This window comes from Maylandia zebra, linkage group LG4 (genome assembly GCF_041146795.1).
Source record: "Maylandia zebra isolate NMK-2024a linkage group LG4, Mzebra_GT3a, whole genome shotgun sequence".
In the NCBI taxonomy this organism is placed as follows: domain Eukaryota; kingdom Metazoa; phylum Chordata; class Actinopteri; order Cichliformes; family Cichlidae; genus Maylandia; species Maylandia zebra.
The window spans coordinates 29,226,462-29,250,410 of NC_135170.1; the positions used below are offsets into that span (position 1 = coordinate 29,226,462).

General features: G+C 40.0%; 1 protein-coding gene across 2 annotated transcripts in view; it reads left to right on the forward strand.

The window, feature by feature from the left end:
- znf385c (zinc finger protein 385C) overlaps window positions 1-23,949 on the forward strand; it is a 146,939-nt gene that overhangs the window by 43,645 nt on the left and 79,345 nt on the right. For both annotated transcript variants that reach the window (XM_004552296.5, XM_004552297.4), the window contains exon 2: window positions 11,631-11,960. In XM_004552296.5, the coding sequence (XP_004552353.3) occupies window positions 11,633-11,960 (328 nt within the window). In that variant the 5' untranslated portion in view covers window positions 11,631-11,632. The remainder of the gene's footprint in view (window positions 1-11,630; window positions 11,961-23,949) is intronic.

Genomic DNA, 23,949 nt, shown 5'->3' on the forward strand with positions numbered 1-23,949 from the left:
CAGTAGGCGGTAGGTGAAGTGTCTTGCCCAAGGACACAACGACCGAGACTGTCCGAGCCGGGGTTCGAACCGGCAACCTTCTGATTACAAGACAAACACCCAACTCCTGAGCCACGATCGCCCCTCATCCAAGGGACTTCTTCAGTCTCAGCTGACTGCAGGTTTCCCCAATCTTATAAACAGTACATTTGCATAATGACTGAAACCAGCCCACTGAAGCTGGGCTGGGAGGTCAGTTCCTCTCTAATTATGCAAATTCTCATGACCATTGATCAACAACCACTGATCAAAGCCCACTGATCAATGGCCATGAGTACCATTCACAGAGACTTGGGGAATGGCTGCAATCACAGCATTGTAAGATGGTGATAGATGTACCCTTAGGCCCCTCCTTGATTCAGAGATGGTCTTTCCCAATGGACATAATGATGTTATAATAGATTACTGCTTGCAAATGTGTTAAAGTTACATGATCAAAGAGATGTAACAGAGGCAAGTGTAAGCTATAAGAGACAAACTGCTATGAGTGAGTATTGACAAGGATGTAAATATTGTATCAAAGCCATTCGTGATATTTTTTGACAGAGAGATGTGTTTCATTGGAGCTCTATAGCTGTGTTAATGTGTTTAAACATTCCTTTGAACCTAGAAGTATTCAGTATTTTTAATCAATTGCTCACCTCTTACTTATTATTCTCTGCCCTGGCTATATACTGCTGAAAGGAAAGTCAAGAAACTCAAGAAACTAATGTATAAAATGATTGAGCTGTATTTATTTTCATTAAATGTTAACCACTGCAAAGCTAACTTGTTAAATTATTAAGTCTCAAGGTAAAGCCAAAGATGTGAATGAGTGAGGCCTATTTTAAGAGGTCAGTCTTATGTTTTCAGATTTATTATTAAAATAAAGTCAAAAAGGAAACCACAATTCTAGGTTTATTTGCAGCATTGACCCTTATAGGATGAGTATGTGGAGAGAAGTGTGAATTCTAAAAGAAGGCCCCAGCCACGCAGGCCTAGAGATCATTCAGCCCCCCTGATGGTGACTGGGTGTTAAGGAAAAATGTGTATTCCCTGATCAGTTGCCAAGAGGCTGTTGACTGTTGCTAGGTGAAATTTGTCAAAAAGAGGTATACAGTGCTCTGCCAACAATTTCCTGCTTGCTTTGGTTGCTACCAGGTTACCACTGAAGAAGTTGACTTCAGAGACAATTTGCCTTTAAAATAAAACTTGTGGCTTACTGCTGGTACAGACACATTTCAAAAGACAGAACTTTATTTTGAAGGCTAATGTTCTGTTTCTCGCGTTTCACTATCGCTGAGCCAGTACTTGGCAAATGCTTTCACACAAGTGTTGGCAGACTCTGATAGTTTGGCACTTGCCCAGCACCACACAGTACGCAGATAGTGGTGGTTAGCGGGTGAACACAGCGAGGCTGCTAGATGTGACCTTGCATTTAAGAGGTGTCTACTATAAAGAAATATTTGCTCCAACAAATCTATAATAATATAACCTGGTTATTGGTTTGTCTGTTTCGCTAGTTTGTTTGCAGGATTACTCCAAAAATTATGGATGACAGTGAATGAAAATGAAAAAATTTAGACTTGGACCAAACTACAGGCAGATTATGCTCATTGTCATTGCACTTTGGTGTTGTTTTCACATCATCCAGCTCCCATCCATCTCTGTATTCTGGTACACTGCCAAGCTAGAGGCATGTGTATGAGAGGTTTGGTTTCTACATGCATGGGGCATAAAAATCTGTACGGAGGGATATTATTGAACCAGAAGAAAACTTTGTAGAAAACTGTAAACCAACCACAATTGCTTTGTTTCCTATTCTGACTTCTTTTATTCCTTGTATTCCAGGACATCTATTGTTTAGAAGTAGCGAATCAATTTTAAATATATAATTTACAGGACTATGTATATGTCATAGTTCATTTTTTAACATACATTCATCGATGTATATTAAATGTAAATAACAAATATTAAAAGATATAATCCTGGTCTTGTGAAAAAATAATTGACTTAATAATTTCAGCCTTAGCAAAGGTGAGTTTTCCAAAGTTTTCCATGCATTTTTCAGAATTTGTGACAATTCTGGCTACTAAAAGTTAAAGTTAGTGTTCTACGGGCATCAAACCATCTGCTACCAGACTCCTTGCCCTTCTGTACTGTATGTATCGCCTCTAATAATCTCTGTCTTTGTGTGTCCCCTTGAGTAACATGGCAACATAAATAACAAGTGCTCTTAGTTCTAGGTATGTAATCCTGGGAGTGCCACAGTGACGGATGGATGCAGGAGTAGCTCATTGGCAAGGACAACTTGCACGCCAGCATCAACACCATAGCTGATCCCTGGATAATACAGTTGGATAGTCTTGAATACCACACACACACACACACACACACACACACACACACACACACACACACACACACACACACACACACACACACACACACACACACACACACACACAGAGATAGACATGTGCAGCTGAATCAGTCTCACTTACCACATGCTGAAACAGCATGTCAAACTGAAGTAGCAGTGGCCTTTATCTCCCTTTATCAGGACACCTTTGCATTTCTTCTATCTTCAGAAACCCCTTCCTGTTGCACTGATGTGTCTGTATGTGTCCATTCAGACATATGTGGAAAAGTGGAAATGTTTAGTTTTATGTGGTCCACCTCATTTGAAATAACAGAACTTCTGTTATTTCTTAGGGTGGATTCTGCATCGGAACAAATACCTGTTTCCTGTATAACTTTTAAAAGCATAAAATAGTCAAAAGCATCACTAAATTAGATTTGTTTACATCAGAGAAGGCAGTTTTGTCAGTGTTTCTCCCTACATGTGAGGAAACCTAACTCAGCTCTCTTGCTTCTAATGAATGTCCTCCTACAGAACTAATGTCATTAACAACAGGTAGGGATGAGGCTAATGCAATCAAATCCTCTCAGTGATTACAACTACCATCAGCCAGCCCCGCATCACACCAATGAGAAGAAGCGGCTCATTAGGAATGCTTGTAAACAATACACCACGGGCTTCAAAGAAGCCTCCTCCCTAAAAGCTATCAGCAAAAAGAGGCAGCAATAAAAAATGGAGAGGAATATGAGATGGTTTTAATCCAGCAGTTTAAAGTCTAGTTCTTCTTGTTGTTTGCTTATTTTGTTTATTACTTTCTAATTTTGAAAGCATTTCTACAGTGGAAAAGTGGCTGCGGAGGGATGAGACTCAGGTTTCAACTGCGTCTGTACACTGCTCGCTGGGGAAACAGGTTGGCAGGTTTGATGCATGATGTTTGTATATGCTGTAGGTGTGGCCACTAAAGGTAACATATAGAGATTCTCATGACAATTGATAATGAAGAAAAATGAAATTTATAGAAAACATTGTGTCAAAATCACCTGTTTTTTCAGTTACATATTATATGGTTTGGATTATTAACCTTAATCTGTTATGAGTAAATTAAAGTAAATGTCTTAATTTTTAATAATTAATAACACACCTTCATGATTAACAGTCGCAAGGCTACATTCATATGAGAAATATTTGGATTTAAACATCCCTTTTGTTTTATCATAAGTTTGATTCATGAGCTTAAATCAAAGCATCACTTAGTTTTTAAACAGACACCATGCCTGTATTTAGCTGGATTGATTATCTTTTTCCCTATTAATATATACAAACATAAATTAGATAGGAACGTCTTGTTCAGGTAAAGGAAAAGAAGTTTACATTTGAACAACTCTCAGACGTTTGTGGTTACATAACATCAAAAATAATCAAAACGTGTTCAACCAGCGTAATTCAAATAATATTTCAGGGTTCAGCACCTTTTTTACACCTTTATAAAAATGTGTTTAAACTTGATGACAGATGAAAGCTTGTGTGGAGCTGCAGCAAAAGATGAACATGATCCCTTTAATACGTTGCCAACAGGAGCCTGTAACAGCCTTCCTCTTTCTCTGCCAGCTAAGTCTGAATCTTTTCAGGTCATTCTTGTCTAAAAACTGTGTGGTCAAAATACCATGGATTCCTTAATTATACATAACACTGTGAGAGAACGTCTGCTCCACATAGTTTCTTTCGCTCTTAAAGAGAAACAGATCAGAGGCCATCCCTAGCCACAACTGCCTTCTGATTCACTTTTTTTTTAAAGAGCTTAATCATCTACCCACTTTAAAAATATATTAGTGGAATAACAAGTTTACACAGATGGAGGACTGTGTGTTTGCGTATTTGTTTTTGTGGGTGCAGGAATGTGCAGGCATAAAAAGGAAGTTAAAAAGGCTGTACTTAATTTCAGCTGCATGCAGTAGAGTGATGAACTGCACCTGTGCCCAACTTGCACCCTTCTTCCTTCTCTCCTATGTCCTAAAGGCAGTCTTTTTCCTCCCATTCATCAGTCATGCTATCTGGGCTAGAAATGCTTCCCTGCTTCCCCCTCTATGTGAAAAACTCTGTAAACTATCTGGGGAATTGCATGTTTTTCTTTGAAAATGTGAGAGTTTGGCATTTAAGTATCGGAACATATTAGCTGATAATTGCATTAGTGTCTTGAGAAAGTCATACAGGGCACATCATCCTTACTTGCAGGATTAGAGTTTCTTATCTGAAAGCAAAAATCCATACACTCTCTCTGCAAAATCTGTGGCCTGTCAGATCTGAATAAATCCATTTCCCCAGACATCTGTCAGAGCACACAGCATTATCTGAATCTTGCTGGTTGTGGATTGCTGGTAAAGCAGATGGTTGTACATTTTTGTAATTATTAGTTAGAATGAGTGAAAAAAGGACAGTCAAAATTTTCCCTTTTAGAGGGTGGACTGCTTTTTCTGGCATAATTTGCAGTGAAAGTGAGTGAAGGGGAAGCCAGCACCAGTCAGTACTAATAAATCTGAGTGATTCTCTCAGTCATGCATGTTCAAGCCAGCGGTGGCAAATGTCCTTGATGTTATTTTTAAATCTGGTCATCAGAATACCTCTGCAGATACGCCAAACACCACAGGCATGGCTCACAAACCGCCAGCGTTTTGTGTCGCACCTCAGCCAACAGATGCCCTGTGGGATGAAGATGACTAGCCATTAAGAAATTAATTAGATTTATTCCTGGCTGGAAATGACTTCAGCAGTGCCTCTCCCAAATATTGCTGTTGCTTTCACAACGGCTCATAACTGTCAGGGGATTGTGTTGTTTAGCTCTTACAGATTGTGTTAGATGTTTGCTGAAGCACACAGACACAAACTGACAAGAGGTTGGTGGCACGAGCCAAAGCAGATTGTAAAATAATCACCTCTTAGATAGGAGGTGAACAAAGTCACATCTTAAATCTGGACTCCAGGAGAGTTAAGTTTGTGTCTCCCCATCTGCATTTCTGTGGATTTGTGCATCTGGTTGATTGAGCAGTGTGTGTGTAAGTGTGTGCATATGTTGTAACTGTGGCTGAGTCTGGGTTTGTCCATGTCTAAGTATATCTAGTGTTGTATGGAAACTTTCCCAGTGTCTGTGTTTACTCCTGCTGGGCAGTTCCCCAGCTGAGTTTGTGGTCAAATGTGAATAAGGCGAATATGCGCCTGTTTTCCTGCATCGGCTAACTTTGGAACACTTGAGGTAGACGGATGTTTGAACAGTAGTGTAAAAACTGGACTGGTCTGTTTTTTTGCGGTCGAGAAATAAATGGGCCACACTAGATGGAGTCAGCGTATTCAGTGCGGTGGTTGTGTGCCTTTTGAAAACTGTAAAAGCTGGTGTTTGGCATCAGTTTCACCTGCTATGCTTGACCGAGTGCATGACAGTAACTCTGGAAGGGAACTGTGTCATTGAATAATAAGAGTTGAAAAGCACAAGGCACAGAACTTGTTCTTGCGAGGTAATAAATACAAGGCAAAACTCGGTGGAAAAGAAGCGAGTGAACAATCGTACAATGCAAAATCTTTATTTGTCAGGGTTGTAACAGATGAGTATCTGATGCTTTATAGCTGCACAAATCAAAAATACCAAGTTGCATCCTTTATTGAACTTTAACAGTTTTCAAAACAGCAGTGTGCATACAGCTGCAAACTGGTGAGCAGATGTTTCTTCTCATCCTTTGATCGACGTGGAACTAAATAACTCCTACATGCTCATCTTTACGGCTCCATTCATTCCACCTTTTCTACGTTCCTCTCTCGAGCACCGTTTTGAAGTACTAACATTTCTGAGTGAAATCTCAATGAAAGGATTAAATTCCACTTGAGCTCTGTTAGGAAAAGCTGTAGATTACCCTCTCCATTGTGTAGTTTTCTTTTTTGTTTAATAGTGCACACAATTCACGTTTATTTCCACTGTGACTTAATGCATCTGGCTTATTCGGCGCGCATAATTTAACGAAAGGGGGGTAACAATCCATATAGGATGTCACGCTCATATAGTCTTTTTGACATGTTGCTATAAAATCCCCCCAAAGCACGAAAAGAGAAAACTGACTTTTTCTTACATCCTAAAACAATACGAAAGTCATCCATCACTGTACATCCAAAAACATAAATTTTAATTTTGCTCATGTTCCTGTAAGCTTGAACACAGTCTGATTCAACAAACAAGGATGAGAATGTGTATTTCACATAACTTGAAACCATCCAGCACATATTAATAGCTGCTTCCTGGGGGATGTGTCTTTGAGATGCAGAAAGAGAAAAGTTAAGACAAAGATTGACTGACTGTTTGAAAGATAAAACCATGTAAAGTAAAACAGAATAAGAGATAAAAAGAAAAAAAGGAAACTCCAGTTTTTGTTGGTTGCTATAAAGTTTGCATATTACTGTTTGAAACTTCTGTTTATGCTACAAAAAAGAGGTGCTTCTGTGGTTACCAAAGAGTACATGGAAATGTTGTGAAGTAGAGGAGGTAACACAACGAAAAGGAAATCCTAATTTGGCAAGATGTGTGTTAGGATATTTGCTTAAGTCTCATAAAACAAGACTGAAATAACTAGTGTTATGCAGATCCTTATTTTTAATGAAACAACCAGCTCCTTAGACCAGACACAGACTTGTGTCATTTGTAACACATGAATGCAAATTTGAAACTTTGGGTTTTCTCACTTTGCTTATCTCTCTCCCACCAGCCGCTTACAGGAAATTGTTTTTTTTTTTCATACTGTTGACAAGCGCTTGAGCACAGAGGCTCACCGGATTGTTGTGGTAGGTTGTTTACACTGCAATAGAAATGGTCTGCTTTGAAAAACTTTTAAAAGCAAGCAAATGTACAAGCGGTTTAATTTACAAGACGGTTCAAATGACAAGAAGTAAACATGATAATTGGTCTTTATGAAGTTCTGCTCGGTGGAGATACATCACAAGAAAGCTTGTAAACTGTTACCACATCCCATATCTTTCACAAAGGCTATGACAGACATGATATGTCTTAGCTTGTCATTTTGGATATCTTATAATATAAATATCTTTAATGCTGTTAACCTCATGTAACCGCATGTAAACCTTGTAGGTTTTAATAAGAAATCAGATTTTGTCCTGTCCAAGTTCTCTTTTGAGGTGTAACTGATCCCCCACTGATGGGATCAGCGTGATGCTGTATAAATAATTATACATATAATATAATAAATTTCCCCTGTTTTTTTTTCTTTTTTGCAAACAAACACACATTCATTGCCAAACAAACACACACACACAAACAGAGTGAACAAATGCCCTCCCTGTGCGCTCCCAAAGAACTGCTGCAAACAGAGATTAGAGAAAACACATCAATTCATGTGCCAGTGCTCTTTATTTACTCTCGGGCTTGGGTTTGGGGTGATAGGGACTGCAAACACTCTGTCCTAGCTTTCGACTACTGAACTAGCCATACAACAGTTGAGGTTTCTTTCTCAGTAAGCACTGCACTGATTCCTGTATAATTACACTCATTAGAGGACCGCAGCCTGGACTTTACATAATCAACATTGATGTGCTGGGCACAAAGACATGGACCTCAGGCCCGTTCTGTAGTTGCAGTAATGACAATACAGTCATCATGACAGTAATGATACTTTGATGATGCCAATTATACAAGAGACTTTGTTCTGTCTTTACCAATCTCTCCTCACTCTTTCCATGTGTTTCTTTCTGCCTCCCTGGCACCACTGACCTCTATAATAAATGCTCTGTGCTTTAGTTGATTGTCAGGAGGATTTTGATCCTTCCCCATCTGAAATGCATCAGACAGGGAAATAGATTATCCCCTTCTGCAGTCATTTTGCTTACAGTCCTTGCTGTCAGGATTGCTTTATGCAAGAAATCTGGGCTATTGATATTTTGTATCCAATTATTTAGACAGGAGTCTTTTTCTTCTACTTCATTTCCTTTTATTTTTTTAATCTCCTCTTACCCAGTGAATGCACGACATCTCCGCATATGTGTGTGTGTGTTGTAGCTGCTTTAATGCTTGTTAGCTTGATTAGATTATTTTCATTTTTTTTTCAGTTGTGTTTGTTGCATTGCTAAGATGAGTCCATGTGGTTTTGACAGCAGATTCAATATATATTTTATAAATTTTAAATGCTTGTGTTTAGTTTGCAATTTCTGCATGTTTGATGAATTGCTGCCCTTTACTAAAAAAAAAAAAACTGAGGTCAGCATATGTTTGTGTTTGTGTGTGCAACTGTACACATGCATGGTTTGTGTATAGCCATGCCTGTACACATGCATGTCTGTCTCATGGCAGTTTGAACTGGATGTGGAACATGTAACTTGCATGCAAATCTCTGCTTCCAATTGGCTTCACTTGTTGTCAGTATTCCCCTCTCATCAGGGTGATTTAAGAGCTGCTAACTGCCATGCAGTGTTTGCGCCGGTCCATCTGGAAGCCAGTTTCTGCCTGAACCAGAATGCCCCCATGCCAACTGTGGCCACAGAGGATGGGTGGGGGAGCTGTCTGAGGTGGGCCAGTGGTTAGGGCTGGTTTAAGCTGGGGAAAGTGCAACAGTATTTCAGGATCAGCGAGCAGCGGACGTAAGATCGTAAATAGAGTTTTTATTGCTGAGCTGCTATGCTGGGTGAGCCTCAGTCTTTCAGCAAGATCGTAGCAGTGATTGATGTTTCCAATGTGCCGAGGGAGGAGGCTGTGCAGCGTGGGGGTGCATCAGACAGCGGAAACGGCGGACATGGCAAGGCTGGCAGAGCCTCCTGCCCTCCCTCATTTCCCCAGGGTTACCCCCTGACAATCTCCTGTCCTGTGTCAGCCTACAGATCTCTGTGTGGACACGGCATGGACTCTTGTCTCACACAGCTTCTACCTTGAGCTGGAAGTGTCTTTAAAGTCACTGCAGGATATTCAGTACAAACAGACTCACATACTCACTGTTGAAAAAGCTGGAGAAACCTTTTGGTCCTGGTGCTGCTGTTCATGAAAGTAGCTGGTTCTGTCCATTGTCCTGTATCATAACATTGACAGAGAAGTAAGGGACACCGGTGAGTGTTGTTAGAAGTGAATTCCTTGAACAACCCTGTATGTACTTAAAAGCACGAGACAATCTGCAGCCCTGTTTTTCCAAATATAGATGCACTGAAAAGCTTAAGAGCATGCAGCCTAGAGATTCCGGGTTTCTTCTTCTATTTTAGTAACACAACAAAGCTGACTGAATTAGCTGTGAAAATCTGTGTAAGATCAAAATTACGCAGTTAAATGAAAATCTCACTTTTATAACATACACAGAGAATTTCAAATATTTCTAAATAAAAAAAAAACTGTCTTACGTACATCAGTCTTACGTGTGTCAAATCCCTATATAAAGGTTTTCTTCATAGCTGTATAACCAGATGACTCATGTTCAAAATGTAGATAGTGTAGCAGGTAGAAATACGTTCCTTCTGTGAGCTTGGCCATTTTTATGTGTCATGCTACATACATTTCCACTGAAGCTCTAAAGTTAACTTTATTCACATAAAATAAAAAATAATTTTTAACATACAGATCTGTGCTACACTGGTCTCTATGGTAACAGTCATGCCTGCATGATCTGAAAGCATGGTCTGCATAAGGTCACAATCTACCTTTGCAGAATTGTCCGGCTGAAAAAAAATAAATGTATATATGAATGTTAGGATTCTTTAATGGTCTGTAAGGAAATATCTTTTGCAAGGGTGCAATATGCTCTCTATGTGTTCTGCATGTCTTCACTAAGGTTCTTGTTTTTACAACCTTGCTAATTTAGGGTGACTAGTTGAGTTGTCTGGCAGGAGTGAGAAGGTTGCGTGGTTAAGGACTACAGAGATTTTTTTTCATTCAGTGCCAGAGAGCAGCATTGCTCAAAGCTTTTGAGAAAACATCTGATGGAGCCTCTTGAGTGCTCCCAGATTGGCAATGTGAATAGCAGCTTTCATGGAGGCTGCTTGCTCTAATGTGTTTTTGAGTACTGTGTGTGTGTGTGTGTGTTTGCTCACATTTGTGTGTCCTTGTGTGAGCATTTTCTCTTAATGCTTGTATGTACGTATGTGTCATAGGTTCAACTTTACTCTCTGCGTATGTGTGTTTGGTGCATGTGTTTGAGCAGTTTGGTTGTTTACATAAATAACTTGAGGCGGAGGCAAAAAAGCCAGCAGCAGAAATGCACAGCTGGGTGTGTTTCAGGGACATTTTACAGTGGTGATGGCTCAATCCTTCACAGAGCTACAGTAGAGCTACCTTTTCATTTATTTATGTGGAGTGGATGCATATGAAACAAATAGCTCTTATTTTCAACTGCTTTCTTCGGAGAATCTTAATTGTCTCTTTCAATATTTTTGGCCTGCTTATCTTCAGCAGACACATTTACAGAAGTCTCTTTATCCATTTGTACATAGTTCTGGTAAATAAAGTGTTTAATATCCCATATACTTCTATATTTCCTAAAGCTGCTGATGTTGAAGAAATACTGTAGGTTGTATAGTTTATAGTTTTTTCCCCCTATATGCACCTGTTTGTTCCATGCACAGTTACTTGAAGATCCTGCATAGAGGCGGCATGGTTTCCACTGCAGCATTTTGGCTTGCAGGGGGGGACAGATAGCACTCTGCCATGGAGTCATCCTAAGTGAAATAGCTTGACATAGGAGCCTTACTGTTCCTCTGAGAGTCACACTGCAGCACTCTGTCTCCCCCAAGTGGTACTTCCTTGCACCCCGGACCTCCACCATATGAACAACAGCTGACAGTGTGATCATGCTTGCACTTGTGCCCAGCATTTCTTTTCACACTTTCCTAATCTCTTCATAAATGTCCAAATAAACATCCAGATGAACAGCATCATCTTTTTGGGCTCTTCATAAATGTTTTTTGTTTTTATACACGTGTCACTGTTCAGAGGGTATTTGATTCCACACACTCCTTGACACTTTAGGAATCAAGGGTATTTTTGCAGTTGTCCTCTGCAGCTATCAGGTTTTAAGAGGGTTTTCCTTGCTGGATGGGCCAGGCCAGACCAGACTGTGATAAGTTATTCCATAATGTTTTACACATCTTCTCTAGCCTTCCTCAGAAAGAAAAGGAGGATCCAATGTTTCCTTGGGTTTTGTGTGTATGTAATTGCTAGCCTCTAAGGGTACTTTCTTCCAGTTTGTATTAAACATCTTCTCCATCTTGCTCTTTTCTTCTACCACAGGTATGAAACGTCCGTTCAGCCCGTCGTTGCTGCCAACAATCGAGCTGGACAAAAGGACGGGCAGCACTGAGCTGGTAGTGCAAATGGACAGCGAGCTTTCCTGCAGCATAGGGGATGAGGGCGTACGACCAGATGAGCAATCACCAGGGGGCGCCTTGCATTCTACGCTCTGCAGACCAAAAAGGGAGAGGAAGCAACGAAGCTACACATTGTGTGATGTGTGCAACATACAGCTGAATTCAGCTGCACAGGCCCAGATTCACTACAATGGCAAATCCCACCAAAAGAGACTCAAGCAAGTCAGCAATGGCAAGATACCAAACAACGCAGGTAGGTCTTAAGCGCTGCTTGACTGACCATTTGTTTAAAGTTGCAAAATAAGATATACATGCAGAAAAATGGATAAAGTCTTTAACTGGATTTTTATAACAGTGTCCAGCACAAGGGTCATGCAGCTTAACAGAATCCCACACACTGTTCACAGCACACTGTCACAAGTTCCTCGTGCCATTCCTCTGTATTTGTGTTGAATAGAAGTTAAACAAATTGGATTCTATTTGGTGAAATGTGTTCAGACACAGCCTTGGGCTGAAGACACAAACACACGCACGGACACAGTAGCATACAAGTAGAGCAGAGCTGAGTGAAGTTAGAAAACAAGAAGCTAATTAAGTGCTGCTTGTGTTTGATGGTTGTGTTCCTGGAAGTGAGGCGGCTGGAGTGAAGTTGGACATTTTTTCATTCTAGTCACAGTCTTGTTTAGAGCTCTGCTGCAGGGAAATCAGTCTCTCAGTTAAATTTGACGTGTTCACACTTTCATTCGCTTCTTTGCTCTGTCTCCAGCCTCGGCAAAAGACGTACATGCGACCAAAACATGTATGCAGACTCATTTATCTCAATAAAAAGAAAATACACAGGGCATTGTGCAAAAGTCTGTCACCTTCGTTTCTTTATAATTTGCCAGGAAAATAGGAAATAGGTTTATTTATTTATTAAAAACATGGAAATAAGAATGGAAATGCAGTATTAATGTGGAAAAAAAAGAGTTGGTACAATGCTTAGAGACTTGAACATCAATATTTGGTATGAGTACATTTATTCTTCAATACAAGCCGAACTCTCTTAGGAAAGGTTTCTTTTAATTTCTTTAAGTAATCTCCAGGAATAGTTCTCCAGGATCCATGGGATGAAATTAGATTCATATTTACTTTTGACAAGATCCCCATCATCATTCGCTGAAACGAAGCCCCGTATTATGACAGAGCCTCTACTGTGCAGATGGCTGTAGATGCTCTTGTGTAATTTGGCATACCTCAGTCTTTTCTCCCAGTGTCCTTTCCTTAAGAATGACTTCTTGACAGACACACTTACACTGAGGCTGTTTCTGATCAGACTTCAGCAAACAGTAGATGAATCAACTAAAGGGCCAAGTGCATCTCTCCGATCCTCTTTCAGCTGATCTTTACTTAACTATGTTTAAGGAAAGGACTTTCAGATACTGTTTTATCAGCTATAGATAGTTTTTTTTTTTAACCCTTCACTTGTCCAGTTTACTCAAATTCCTTAAGGATACACTGTTCACCATGCCAAGATATGGAAGGTTTTTGACTCTCTTTGCAAATCACCTTGTTAGTGCAAAATTACAATTTTATCTTAGTCAAACTGTGTTATCTTTGGCATTTTTCATAGATTCAGTCTAAAAAACGAGAACAAGTTATGTATTTTTGCAAAAGGTTCCTACGAACAAAGTGCCTATAGATCTAATTCAAAATTGTGAATTTGCTAAGTTGGCTATTATGTCCGATGAATCCCTTGAATTAGGTGCCCTTTTTATGCTAGAATAATAGGTCTAAGGGGCCAAATGAGTAGAGTTAAAAGTACTGAAAAATCCGCCAATGTCAAAAGAAAAACTTTATAAGATCACTTGGAAGAAAAATGTAAAGAACAGAGGGGTGACTCAAAACTTTTTCTTAGTACTATGAGTTTAACAAAGTTTTGAAACCCAGTTCAAACACAGACTGGCACATCCTTTAGGTGGTTTACATGTAGCAACATGTTAATCATATGAGACAGAAGTCACATTTGTATTCGTGTTGCAAACAGGGAGAACGTTGTGATTATACTTGAGCAAAGCTGGTTTCTGTGCTGGAAGTCTGTCACTGTCCTCAAACAGGTGCAATAGATGATGTGTTTAGATGTGTTTGCATTTGAGCAGGTGTGATTTTGTCACACAAATCAGCATTTGCAAAATTAAGATATGATTACGGTTAGATTTTTCTGAGGAGGAAGAGTAACCTTATCCGAAGAGAGCTCTTTAACAGGTTAAATGTCAAACCCTGAAATGACTCAAGGGGTGTTAAACAGTTTAATCTCCAAGACAGCTGAGGGGCTGTATGCAAATTGCAGATATTCTCAGATGAGACACTGCTCCACCAATAGACCAAAGTGTCATAGCGTCTATTTTTAAACATCTCCCTTCATTACAGCTAAATCATTCTTAAAAATGTTCTGCAAAAGAAAGAAAGAAAGAAAGAAAACGGGATGCCATTAAGCATTTTTTTCCTGCTTAAGCACCCCTTAGCTGATGTTTGAAAGAGCTATCTGTAAAACCCATTAGTGCTCAGCGATGGGAATAACGGCGTTACTAACGGCGTTACTTTTTTCAGTAACGAGTAATCTAACTAATTACTATTTCTATCGTTACAACGCAGTTGCCATTACTAACAAGAAAATGCGGTGCGGTCGCGCTACTATTTTTCAACAAACAGACGGTTGAAGCTGTCTTCACCTTACTGCACATAAGTAATCTGGGTGCTACAGCTTTAAGCAGCTTCGCGCGCTCCCGTGGACACTTTCTGGCAGATGATCACTTTTTGGCACAACACCTGGAGCTAAGAAGGCAAAACAATCACATGAGTGCTGCTGTTTAACTGAGGAAGGATAAAGTAGTCGTGGTAAGCCAATCACATGACCACTTAAAGACAAAGCAACAAGGTGATATATACCAGTGAAAATTGTGCTGATAGGCCACGTAAAACCAGAGTCATGATAAACAATATATACGTGTGTTTTTTCCTGAATAGTTTTGTCACGTTTACTGTCTAAGGACAGCGCTAGCAAGCGCTCTCTGCTTATGACTAAAAAATTTTAAAAACAAAACAAAAAAACAGCCATTTCGTGTTGGTGGAAAAATGCACCATGTCGACCAATCAAAAAAATGATATGGCGACATGACCTTTGGTTGTTTAAGAAGAGGGGGAAGCTTTAGAAGTGATGGCGAGAGAGAGAGAGAGAAAGAAAGACAGCAGAAAAAGAGAGAGAGTTTTGAGATATGAGAGATTTGTGACATTTAGCATGTTTGGAGTGTGTGTTGTCTTGTGTAGTTAGTGTGCAGTGTTGTGGATAGTTTTGTGTTGTGTGTCAGAACAATGAGGCGACTGCTGTCTCCAGGTAGAAACAGGAGTGATACACCTGCTGTCAGACCTGCAGGTATTAGGCTGTGATGTTCTCCTTTATAGTGGACAGAAATTATTTTTTTTATTTTGGAGTGACACAAATAATTTGTGTGGCATCATATTGAATGCAGAACAGCTGATTGTTCTGTAAATAGTTTGAAATGGTTATTTAAAAAATCAAGGTAAAAGGTAAATGGATGCAAATAACTTTGTTGTTTGCAAAACTTGTGCATAGGATTTTAAAATTAACAATTTATATTTGCACTTAAAGTTATGAAATATGATTCAAAAAACATGTTTGTGGTTGTTACAGTAAAAAATATAACTTTTTCTAATCGGATTTTATGTTTTTGCCTGATTTTAGATCAATTGTGTTAATACAGTATGTCAAAATGAAAACATAACTGTAAATTCAGACACGTGAGGTTGTGCTGAAAAGGATGATACTAAACAAGGCAAAGTAAATAGTTTTTAAAGGTGAAATGTGGAGGGAAAATCAAAAGTAGTTAAAAATGGCCAATTATACCCTGGACCCCAGAGGGTTAAACTTTTGTTTTTTAAAGTAACGCAATAGTTACTTTTCAAGTAATTAATTACTTTTAGAATCTTGTAACTCAGTTACTAACTCAGTTATTTTTTTGAAGAAGTAACTAGTAACTATAATTAATTACTTTTTCAAAGTAACTTGCCCAACACTGTCAGTGCTACACTGGAACCCTTGCAAAATAAAATGTGCGTAAGTTGAAATAATAAGTAAAAGTAATCAACATTAAATCATAGCAATCATAGCAAAAAAATCCAATATGACAGTGGGTTTCCCCAAATTAATCAGCCTTTATCTTTTAGAAAACAATCTGTATATTTCGGTATTTAATGATAAAGTAGCTTCTTAAAATAACATTTAACGTAATTGTTTTCTTTTTTAAGGCAGTAGAGATGGACAGGAAATGAGTGCAGGGGAATAATATGCAGCAAAGGTCCAGCCAGCTGAGAGCTGAACCAAGCACTCAGCTGCTAAGGGCCCATGCGCCATCCTAAACTGTCTGATCAAAAAAGCGTACATAATTTTGGTATTACTTTTCTACAGAGAGGAAGAAACTTTAATTTGGGAATAGTCTGACATTATTTGAGGCTATTTTATTACCTCTGATTATTACTGCACTTTGTTTTTTAATCGGTTTAAGAAATTGGAAAGTACACAGTTAATATGCAAGGTGACTTGAATAATTACACATTTTCTCTTTTTTTGTAACTAATGTGAAAAGTAAAATCTTTCAAACCCAGAAAATATTTCACTGTTCTTTTTTTTTTTTGTTAATAATCACACTCTATCTTAAAGCCTTATGCTGGCTAACCAGTAGCCCTGAGTCTTCAGAGCTTCATGTAGAAGTCCTTGTAAAAGATAAATGACTCATACACTTCCAGAGATATTGATTAGATTAGATTAGATAGAACTTTATTAATCCCTCGGGTGGGTTCCTCTGGGAAATTCGATTTTCAAAAAAGCACAGCACTGACAGAAGTTACAGAGCTACAGAATATTATATATATATATATATATATATATATATATATATATACATATACATATATATACACACACACACACACACACACACACACACACACACACATATATATATAAATACAGAGACAATATAAATAAAATATACGAAGGGGATAAATAGAATAAATAGGAATAAAAAATAAAAATACAAGTGAATTGCACATGAATTGCACATTTCAAGTATGAATTTGCAGTATTGAACTGCAGTTCAAGTAACCACACCATAATTCAGCGATCACATAATATCCTTCAGGGATTTTTCCAAACATGTTTTAAAATTGTATCCAGTTTAATGTAAAATAGTTCTTCATAAATACTGCGTATGAATCAGATTTGGTTTAACCGAGTCAGTTCCACGTTGCTGCAAATACGTCTGGAGACTGAAGCTAATTTGTAGTCATGTGTTGTTTTTGAAGCTCTAAAATATATTTACACAAAGCAGCACTTAATTGCCCTAAATGGCTAAAAAGCTTGCAGGAAATATAAAAAAAAGTTGGTATAGGTGCAAAATCATACTTTAATTTTTGTTCATAAAAGTTTGCCATCTCAGAACTAATTGTTTTAATAGCAAGCCATAAAAAGCCATATTACAAACTGGTTTTTGTCCTCTGGGCTTTAGAAAAGTGTGATCTTCTGTCTTATTATCAGCACACATTTACCAAGGCAGAATCAGTGATTGTATGGAGGGGTGTCGGGGGGCAACATATGGTGCTATCCAGACTACGTCTTTTCCGCATGCATAAGAACAGCACGGCTCTGTCTAGGCTCTAAACCAGCATACCTGGAGCCTGGACTCACATATCAAAATAATTTAACAAATTTTGAAATAATCAACCAAGAGTCGGAGAACAGATGTACAAATGTGAGGAATAAAATAAACGAAAACTTTTTTGACAGTTACTTTACAGATAAATGTGTGTCTTTAGTTTGGATCTATTTTTATTAAAAGGGGATACATTCTCCCTTACATGAACAACAGACTGCAAGTCACATGTCAGCTGTCAGCTTAGGTCTTTGCTGTGCGCTGAAGTGCAACTTTTATCATAAGATATGCTGTAATGCAAAGTGTTTGATCATTTGGTCTTTGATGCCACCAGCTTTTTAAGGTTAGAGACAGCTGTCCAGCAAGCATCGAGCACACCTGATAAATTCTACAGTAGTATGCACCCAACACTTTATCGTACACACAAGAAGCTACATGTTGTTTACTTTAAATTCCCAGTTTTGGTACACTGGTGCATGTGATTCATACACACACACACATATATAGTTTGTGACTCTGTGGCTGTGTGTTTATGTGTTGTTTTAGGTGTTGTGTGTATTAGTCAAACAGCACGCTGAATTGTTGTGGTGTGCAGATTCTCTCTGACATGCAGTCACAATCACGCAGCCTTATCTCTGCTCACCTTCTGCTGACTCCCCGAGGCAGCCAGCTCTGCTGCGTCCTCAGCTCCAGCACAGCTATGCTGCGTTTCTGTGTGTCTGTGTATGTATGTGCACATCCTCCTCATCTAGTTCAGATATTTTTAGATTTCTTAAATGTTACACAGTCTGTAACTCAGAGTGTGGAAATATAAAAAAGAGGCTTTGACGCTCCTGATTCTGTCAGTCTGCATATGTACAGTATCTGTGTTTGGTGTAGATGTTTATAGGTTTATTGCATAGATAAAGAATATAATATTTAAATAAGAGTGTATGTAAGTGTGTGTGTCTTTGTCTGTGTGTTACTTGCAGCGAATCTTCTCCATGTCGGCGTGTATTTCCCTCCCTCCATGCTTCACTGAGCTGACATGAGTCCAAGCTCTCTTTTTTCTCCTTCCTGTCTCCCCTCCTACCTCTTTTTTCTTCCTCTCCCTTTCTCTGGCATGGATGCTGGACATGTGGGGCAGCTAGTCATACTGAAAGATGAATGTGCCAGTGATTAAGAGAGTCCTCTCTGTTATCATGGGCAATAATATGTAGAGAAGCTTGCTGACAGGGCTGAATGAAGAGAAATAGTCCAGATGTTTGGGTGACAATGGGAGTTCAGGTGCAAATTTATGCGCTTTAGTGTTCATTTTTATGGAAATGTTCCATAATGATATTAAAAATTCATAGCGAATACTCATGTGTTTGTTTTGAGATTGAAGAATTACTTTACTGAAGATGAAATAAAGTAAACAGCTCAACAAGAAGTGAACTTTTTAAACTCAATATTTTTTAGATGTCATGGCTCTTTTATGACTCCTAATGCTGGCTATATTTCATTCTGTCTATAGAGAAAAACGGCTACAATGCTTGCAATATTTCAATGCCACAGAGAGTTTTTTTTGGTCAAAAGTACTCTTGGTGGATACATATTTTACACATATTGATGCATGTATGGAAAATATTACTACTACTACAACTAAGGCTGCATTTCTAAGTCAAGCAAGGTGAAGCTTGTTTCATCATTTCAAGAAAATTTAGCCAGATTGTCACGTAAGCCAAATCTTTTTTAAAAGTAAAAGTACAAGACAAAAGTCCAGCTAACAAATGTAACACATATTCTTTACATCAAATCACGTTAAATATTTAAGGTGCAGATGTGTAGGAGGTTTACCTCTGCTTGATCCATATCATATGCTTGCTATGAACCTGTATTGAGTGCATATATGTGTAGAAAGAAGCTTGTTGACAATAACCTGTTAAAAATATAATTATGACCTCTAACTTTTCCTACATCCCTTCCTTTACAAGTCTATACTATAACTGTATTTTTTGTTTGCTTATGAATTTGCTATTGCAACAATTCCCTGTTATACGCCTCAACGCTTTGACAATAAAGGCTCAGACAGCATATCATGTTGCAGAAATTAAAGTTGCAACAAAACATAATCTGGTCAACACAACATTAGTAGTCCAAACTAGCTTTACGCTTCTATTTAAATTGAATAGCAATAGTTCTGTGAAGTCAATAAAAACAAATGAAGTTGAATGTTTTGTAAAGGCCAAACAAAAGCTATTGCAAATCTTCATAATTCTCCCACAATCTGAAGTTACTGCAGAACCAGTTATAAGTCCATCGGGTCTTTGACTGCTGAGATGACTGGCATGAAAACAATATAGAATTATGACTTTTATCTTTTCAGGGTTTGGTTAATAGTATTTTAATATGGGGTTTAACGTTCAATGCAGTAGTCTAATAATTAAATATCGGTGAAATGTCTGGCTTGATTAGTGACTACCATCAATCCAGATGTCAGGTTTGCAGCTTTAATTACTGCTTAAACTGGAATAGTGTTTATGTTTGCTGCTGACAACCATGACTGTGTATGATCTATTTTATTACAGGCCTCAGTGATGCATGTAAATGTGTTTTTTTTAACTTCAATGTTTTGTTGCATGTGTGTATGTTAGCATGCATAACCATGTGTGCATGCATGTATAAAGCAAATTTCTACTTTGTTTCTCCTCTACTGCTAAGTAGGGAGGCCTCAGATCAACCAGTCCTTAGAGGGAGAAAGGTCCTTAATCCTTTATGCTGTAATTAGTATTGGCATTAATTTCGGCCAAGGACATGCATCAATGTAAGGAGTCAGTCAATTAAAACTTACCCCGCCCCCAAACTTAACTCATTCACTGCCAGCCATTGGCAGTGAATGAGTTAAACCCATTGACTCATTCACTGCCATTGACGGCTATAGACGTCAATGGCAGTGAATGAGTTAAATGCCTCACGCGCATGCACACACACATACTTCCTTGTACTCCCTCGTTTACTTGCAGACCCCCCTCTTTTTCCAGAGCGAATGATGAAATCCTGTTAGAAGGGTCCAGAGGGGGGGATCAGGACTGTGGACAGCACCCTGTCCTGATGTGACCTAGCAAAGCCTGTGGATCCGAAAATCATTCTGACAACACGATGTTCGGCTGTGTGTGGTTGTTTGTGTTTTCTGTTAATCTTCCTTAGCATTGTGAGGCAGCATGAATGTGTCCTACGGATACATCCTCCATGAGACAGAAACCACGCATGATAGAATTAGCATTTGTGTGTGCGTGTGCCTGTGTGTGTATGTGAGGGGTTTTTTTTCTAGTTGTCCTTATCTTATTTGCTTTGATATGTGAACATTTTTGCAATGTGTGTGTGCGTGTTAGTTTATGTTTGTGTTAGTGTGAGCCTCCTTTTCATGGTTAGACTCTTCATCGCGGTCTCTGTCTGACTCTATCTCTCCGGCTCTGTTTTTAAAAAGCGTGAGGAATTGGATTAAAGGCAAGGATTTTCTGCATGAATGCATTTGCACATCTGCATTTTATTTTTGCGCTGCCTTGCAATTTCGCTATTTTTTCCCCCCTCAACAGACTAAAATTACTTCACTCTCTTTATACATGCCTTTGGACATACATGTACAGACGTTGTTGGTGTGTGGTGTTTATGTAGGGACCGCAGTGTCTACTCTGATCCTTGTACATGGTTGATGTTGCTGCTGGGTTGTTTCTGTGTCTAATTCCAGGAAGCACTTGCTTCAGCTAATGTCATTTCACAGTTCAAGCAAACATTAAAACCTCTCCAGAGAGTATTGTCTGTAACAAAACAAAAAATTATTTGAATAAACAAGAATATCCATCCATCCATCCATCTTCATCCGCTTTGTCCGGGGCCGGGTCGCGGGGGCAGCAGCCTAAGCAAAGAGGCCCAGACCTCCCTCTCCCCAGCCACCTCCTCCAGCTTGTCCGGGGGAATACCAAGGCGTTCCCAGGCCAGCCGAGAGATATAATCTCTCCAGCGTGTCCTGGGTCTGCCCCGGGGCCTCCTCCCGGTGGGACATGCCTGGAACACCTCACCCAGGAGGCGCCCAGGGGGCATCCTTGTCAGATGCCCGAACCACCTCAGCTGGCTCCTTTCGATGTGGAGCAGCAGCTGCTCTACTCTGAGCCCCTCCCGGATGGCCGAACTTCTCACCCTATCTCTAAGGGAGAGGCCAGCCACCCTTCGGATGAAGCTCATTTCTGCCGCTTATATCCGCGATCTCGTTCTTTCGGTCACTACCCACAGCTCGTGGCCATAGGTGAGGGTAGGGACGTAGATCGACCGGTAAATTGAGAGCTTCGCTTTTACACTCAGCTCCCTCTTCACCACGACGGACCGGTGCAGCGTCCGCATTACTGCAGCTGCAGCCCCAATCCGTCTGTCGATCTCCGGCTCCCTTCTCCCATCACTCGCGAACAAGACCCCGAGATACTTGAACTCCTCCACTTGTGGCAGGAACTCATCCCCGACCCGGAGTGGGCACTCCACCCTTTTCCGGCTGAGAACCATGGCCTCAGATTTGGAGGTGCTGATCCTCATTCCCGCTGCTTCACACTCGGCTGCGAACCGTTCCAGTGCGAGCTGGAGGCCTTCACCCGATGAAGCCAACAGAACCACATCATCTGCAAAAATCAGAGATGAGATTCTGAGGCCACCAAAGCGAAAGCCCTCCGCCACTTGGCTGCGCCTAGAAATCCTGTCCATAAAAATTATGAACAGAACCGGAGACAAAGGGCAGCCCTGGCGAAGCCCATCACCCACCGGGAACGAGTCCGACTTATTGCCGGCAATGCGAACCAAGCTCTTGCAACGGTTGTATAGGGATCGAATGGCCCGTAGCAATGGGCCAGACACCCCATATTCCCGCAACACCTCCCACAGGACACCCCGAGGGACACGGTCGAATGCCTTCTCCAAGTCCACAAAACACATGTAGACTGGTTGGGCAAACTCCCATGCACCCTCAAGTATCCTGGAGAGGATAAAGAGCTGGTCCAGTGTTCCGCGACCAGGACGAAAACCGCATTGTTCCTCCTGTATCCGAGGTTCGACTAACGGACGAAACAAGAATATGTAAAGTACAAATCACTGATAAGCTACAAGGATATATTTATATAGAAAGGGACTTATTTTATAAGCATATCCACAGTTTATCTAAAACACTGTCTTCCATGTCCTTTTTTTTCCTGGTGTGGGTGTTTAAATCTCCTGAAATGTGATGTGGCCGTCAAGTCCTGCACTTTGCCATTTTTTTCCACTCCACCCCCACATCCCCTGTCCTTCTTTCCCCCTGTTCTCCACTTTGCCCCAGGGTCCAGACCTCTGTGTGACGGCAGTTCAGATTCTGGGAAAAGGTCGACAGGCATACCAGGCTGACACACAGGACCCACTGGAGCAAAAGAAACGTGAGGTGTGGCTCTTACCGGGCCACAGAGAAAGGGTCACGTTTCTCAAATCATCCAATGTCTGTGTTTACTCAGGTTCTGACAGGTTGACTGGCTGTGTCTGCAGAGAAGGCCAAGCGATTCTCGCTATCAGCCCCTATCTGCCCTGTCTGCTACACAGACCCGTACAGCCACAGCTGCCGCAGACATATCTGCTAGATGAGTCGTACCGTTTGCCAGTTTGCTAAATGTCAGAAAATATCAGGCGGTTTTCAACAGTATTTTGTCATTTTGGTCACCTAGCATGACTCTTTTTTGTTTTTCTTATTTATCATTGCCCTCGTTTTGTCTGGCCGTGTGCTTGTTTTTTATTCTCCATTGTCAAACAGAGTTAAACCGCTGGTCTTTTCAGTGTAATATATGTAAGCATATTACAGAGAAATGCTTTTTCCTTCTCCCTGAACATACAGTGAGGAACATCAGACATGTTGTAGATTTTAAGTAAAATCAGGAAATGTACTATACAACCCAGTGAGCTGTCTTTTTTGGACAATTTTGCCCTCTTCCCCCACTGGCTCTTTGCTAAAAGACTCATGAAAGGCTTTCTTTCTGAGCAGAAAGGAGTCCCTTTAACCCCCCCTCATCTCACCTCCACCTTAGCCATCATCTGTTCCCCATCATTACAGGCCTTTGGAAAGGCAAAATTACAGCAGAGTGGCATATTACCAGCTGTATCTAAGGGCAGGAATGGAGGTTAGAGAGGGAAAAGGTAGTCTGGAGTAAAGGGGAAATAGAGATGAGCAGGAGTAATAAGGAAGATGGGGGTTCTAAAAAGGGAAGAATCACATCAGCAAGACTGAGACAGAGAAAAGCTTAGGAAAGAGGCTGACTTGAACAGAGAGAGTGGGTGGTATGTGTGAGAGGCAGACGTAGACAAACACTGTCATTTACAGAGCGAGGCAGAGCTGTCTGCTAATGGACACATGATATATGGCCACAGAAAGTTTGCAGTTCCTCAGAGTTCCCAAAGTTCACATATACCTCCAATTCTTCACAACCAAGCCTTCAGACACCAGAAGCGTCTTTGCAGAAGGTCATTGCATTTTTGTCCAGAGCATTTTATAGTATAATTTGGGGGGAATTG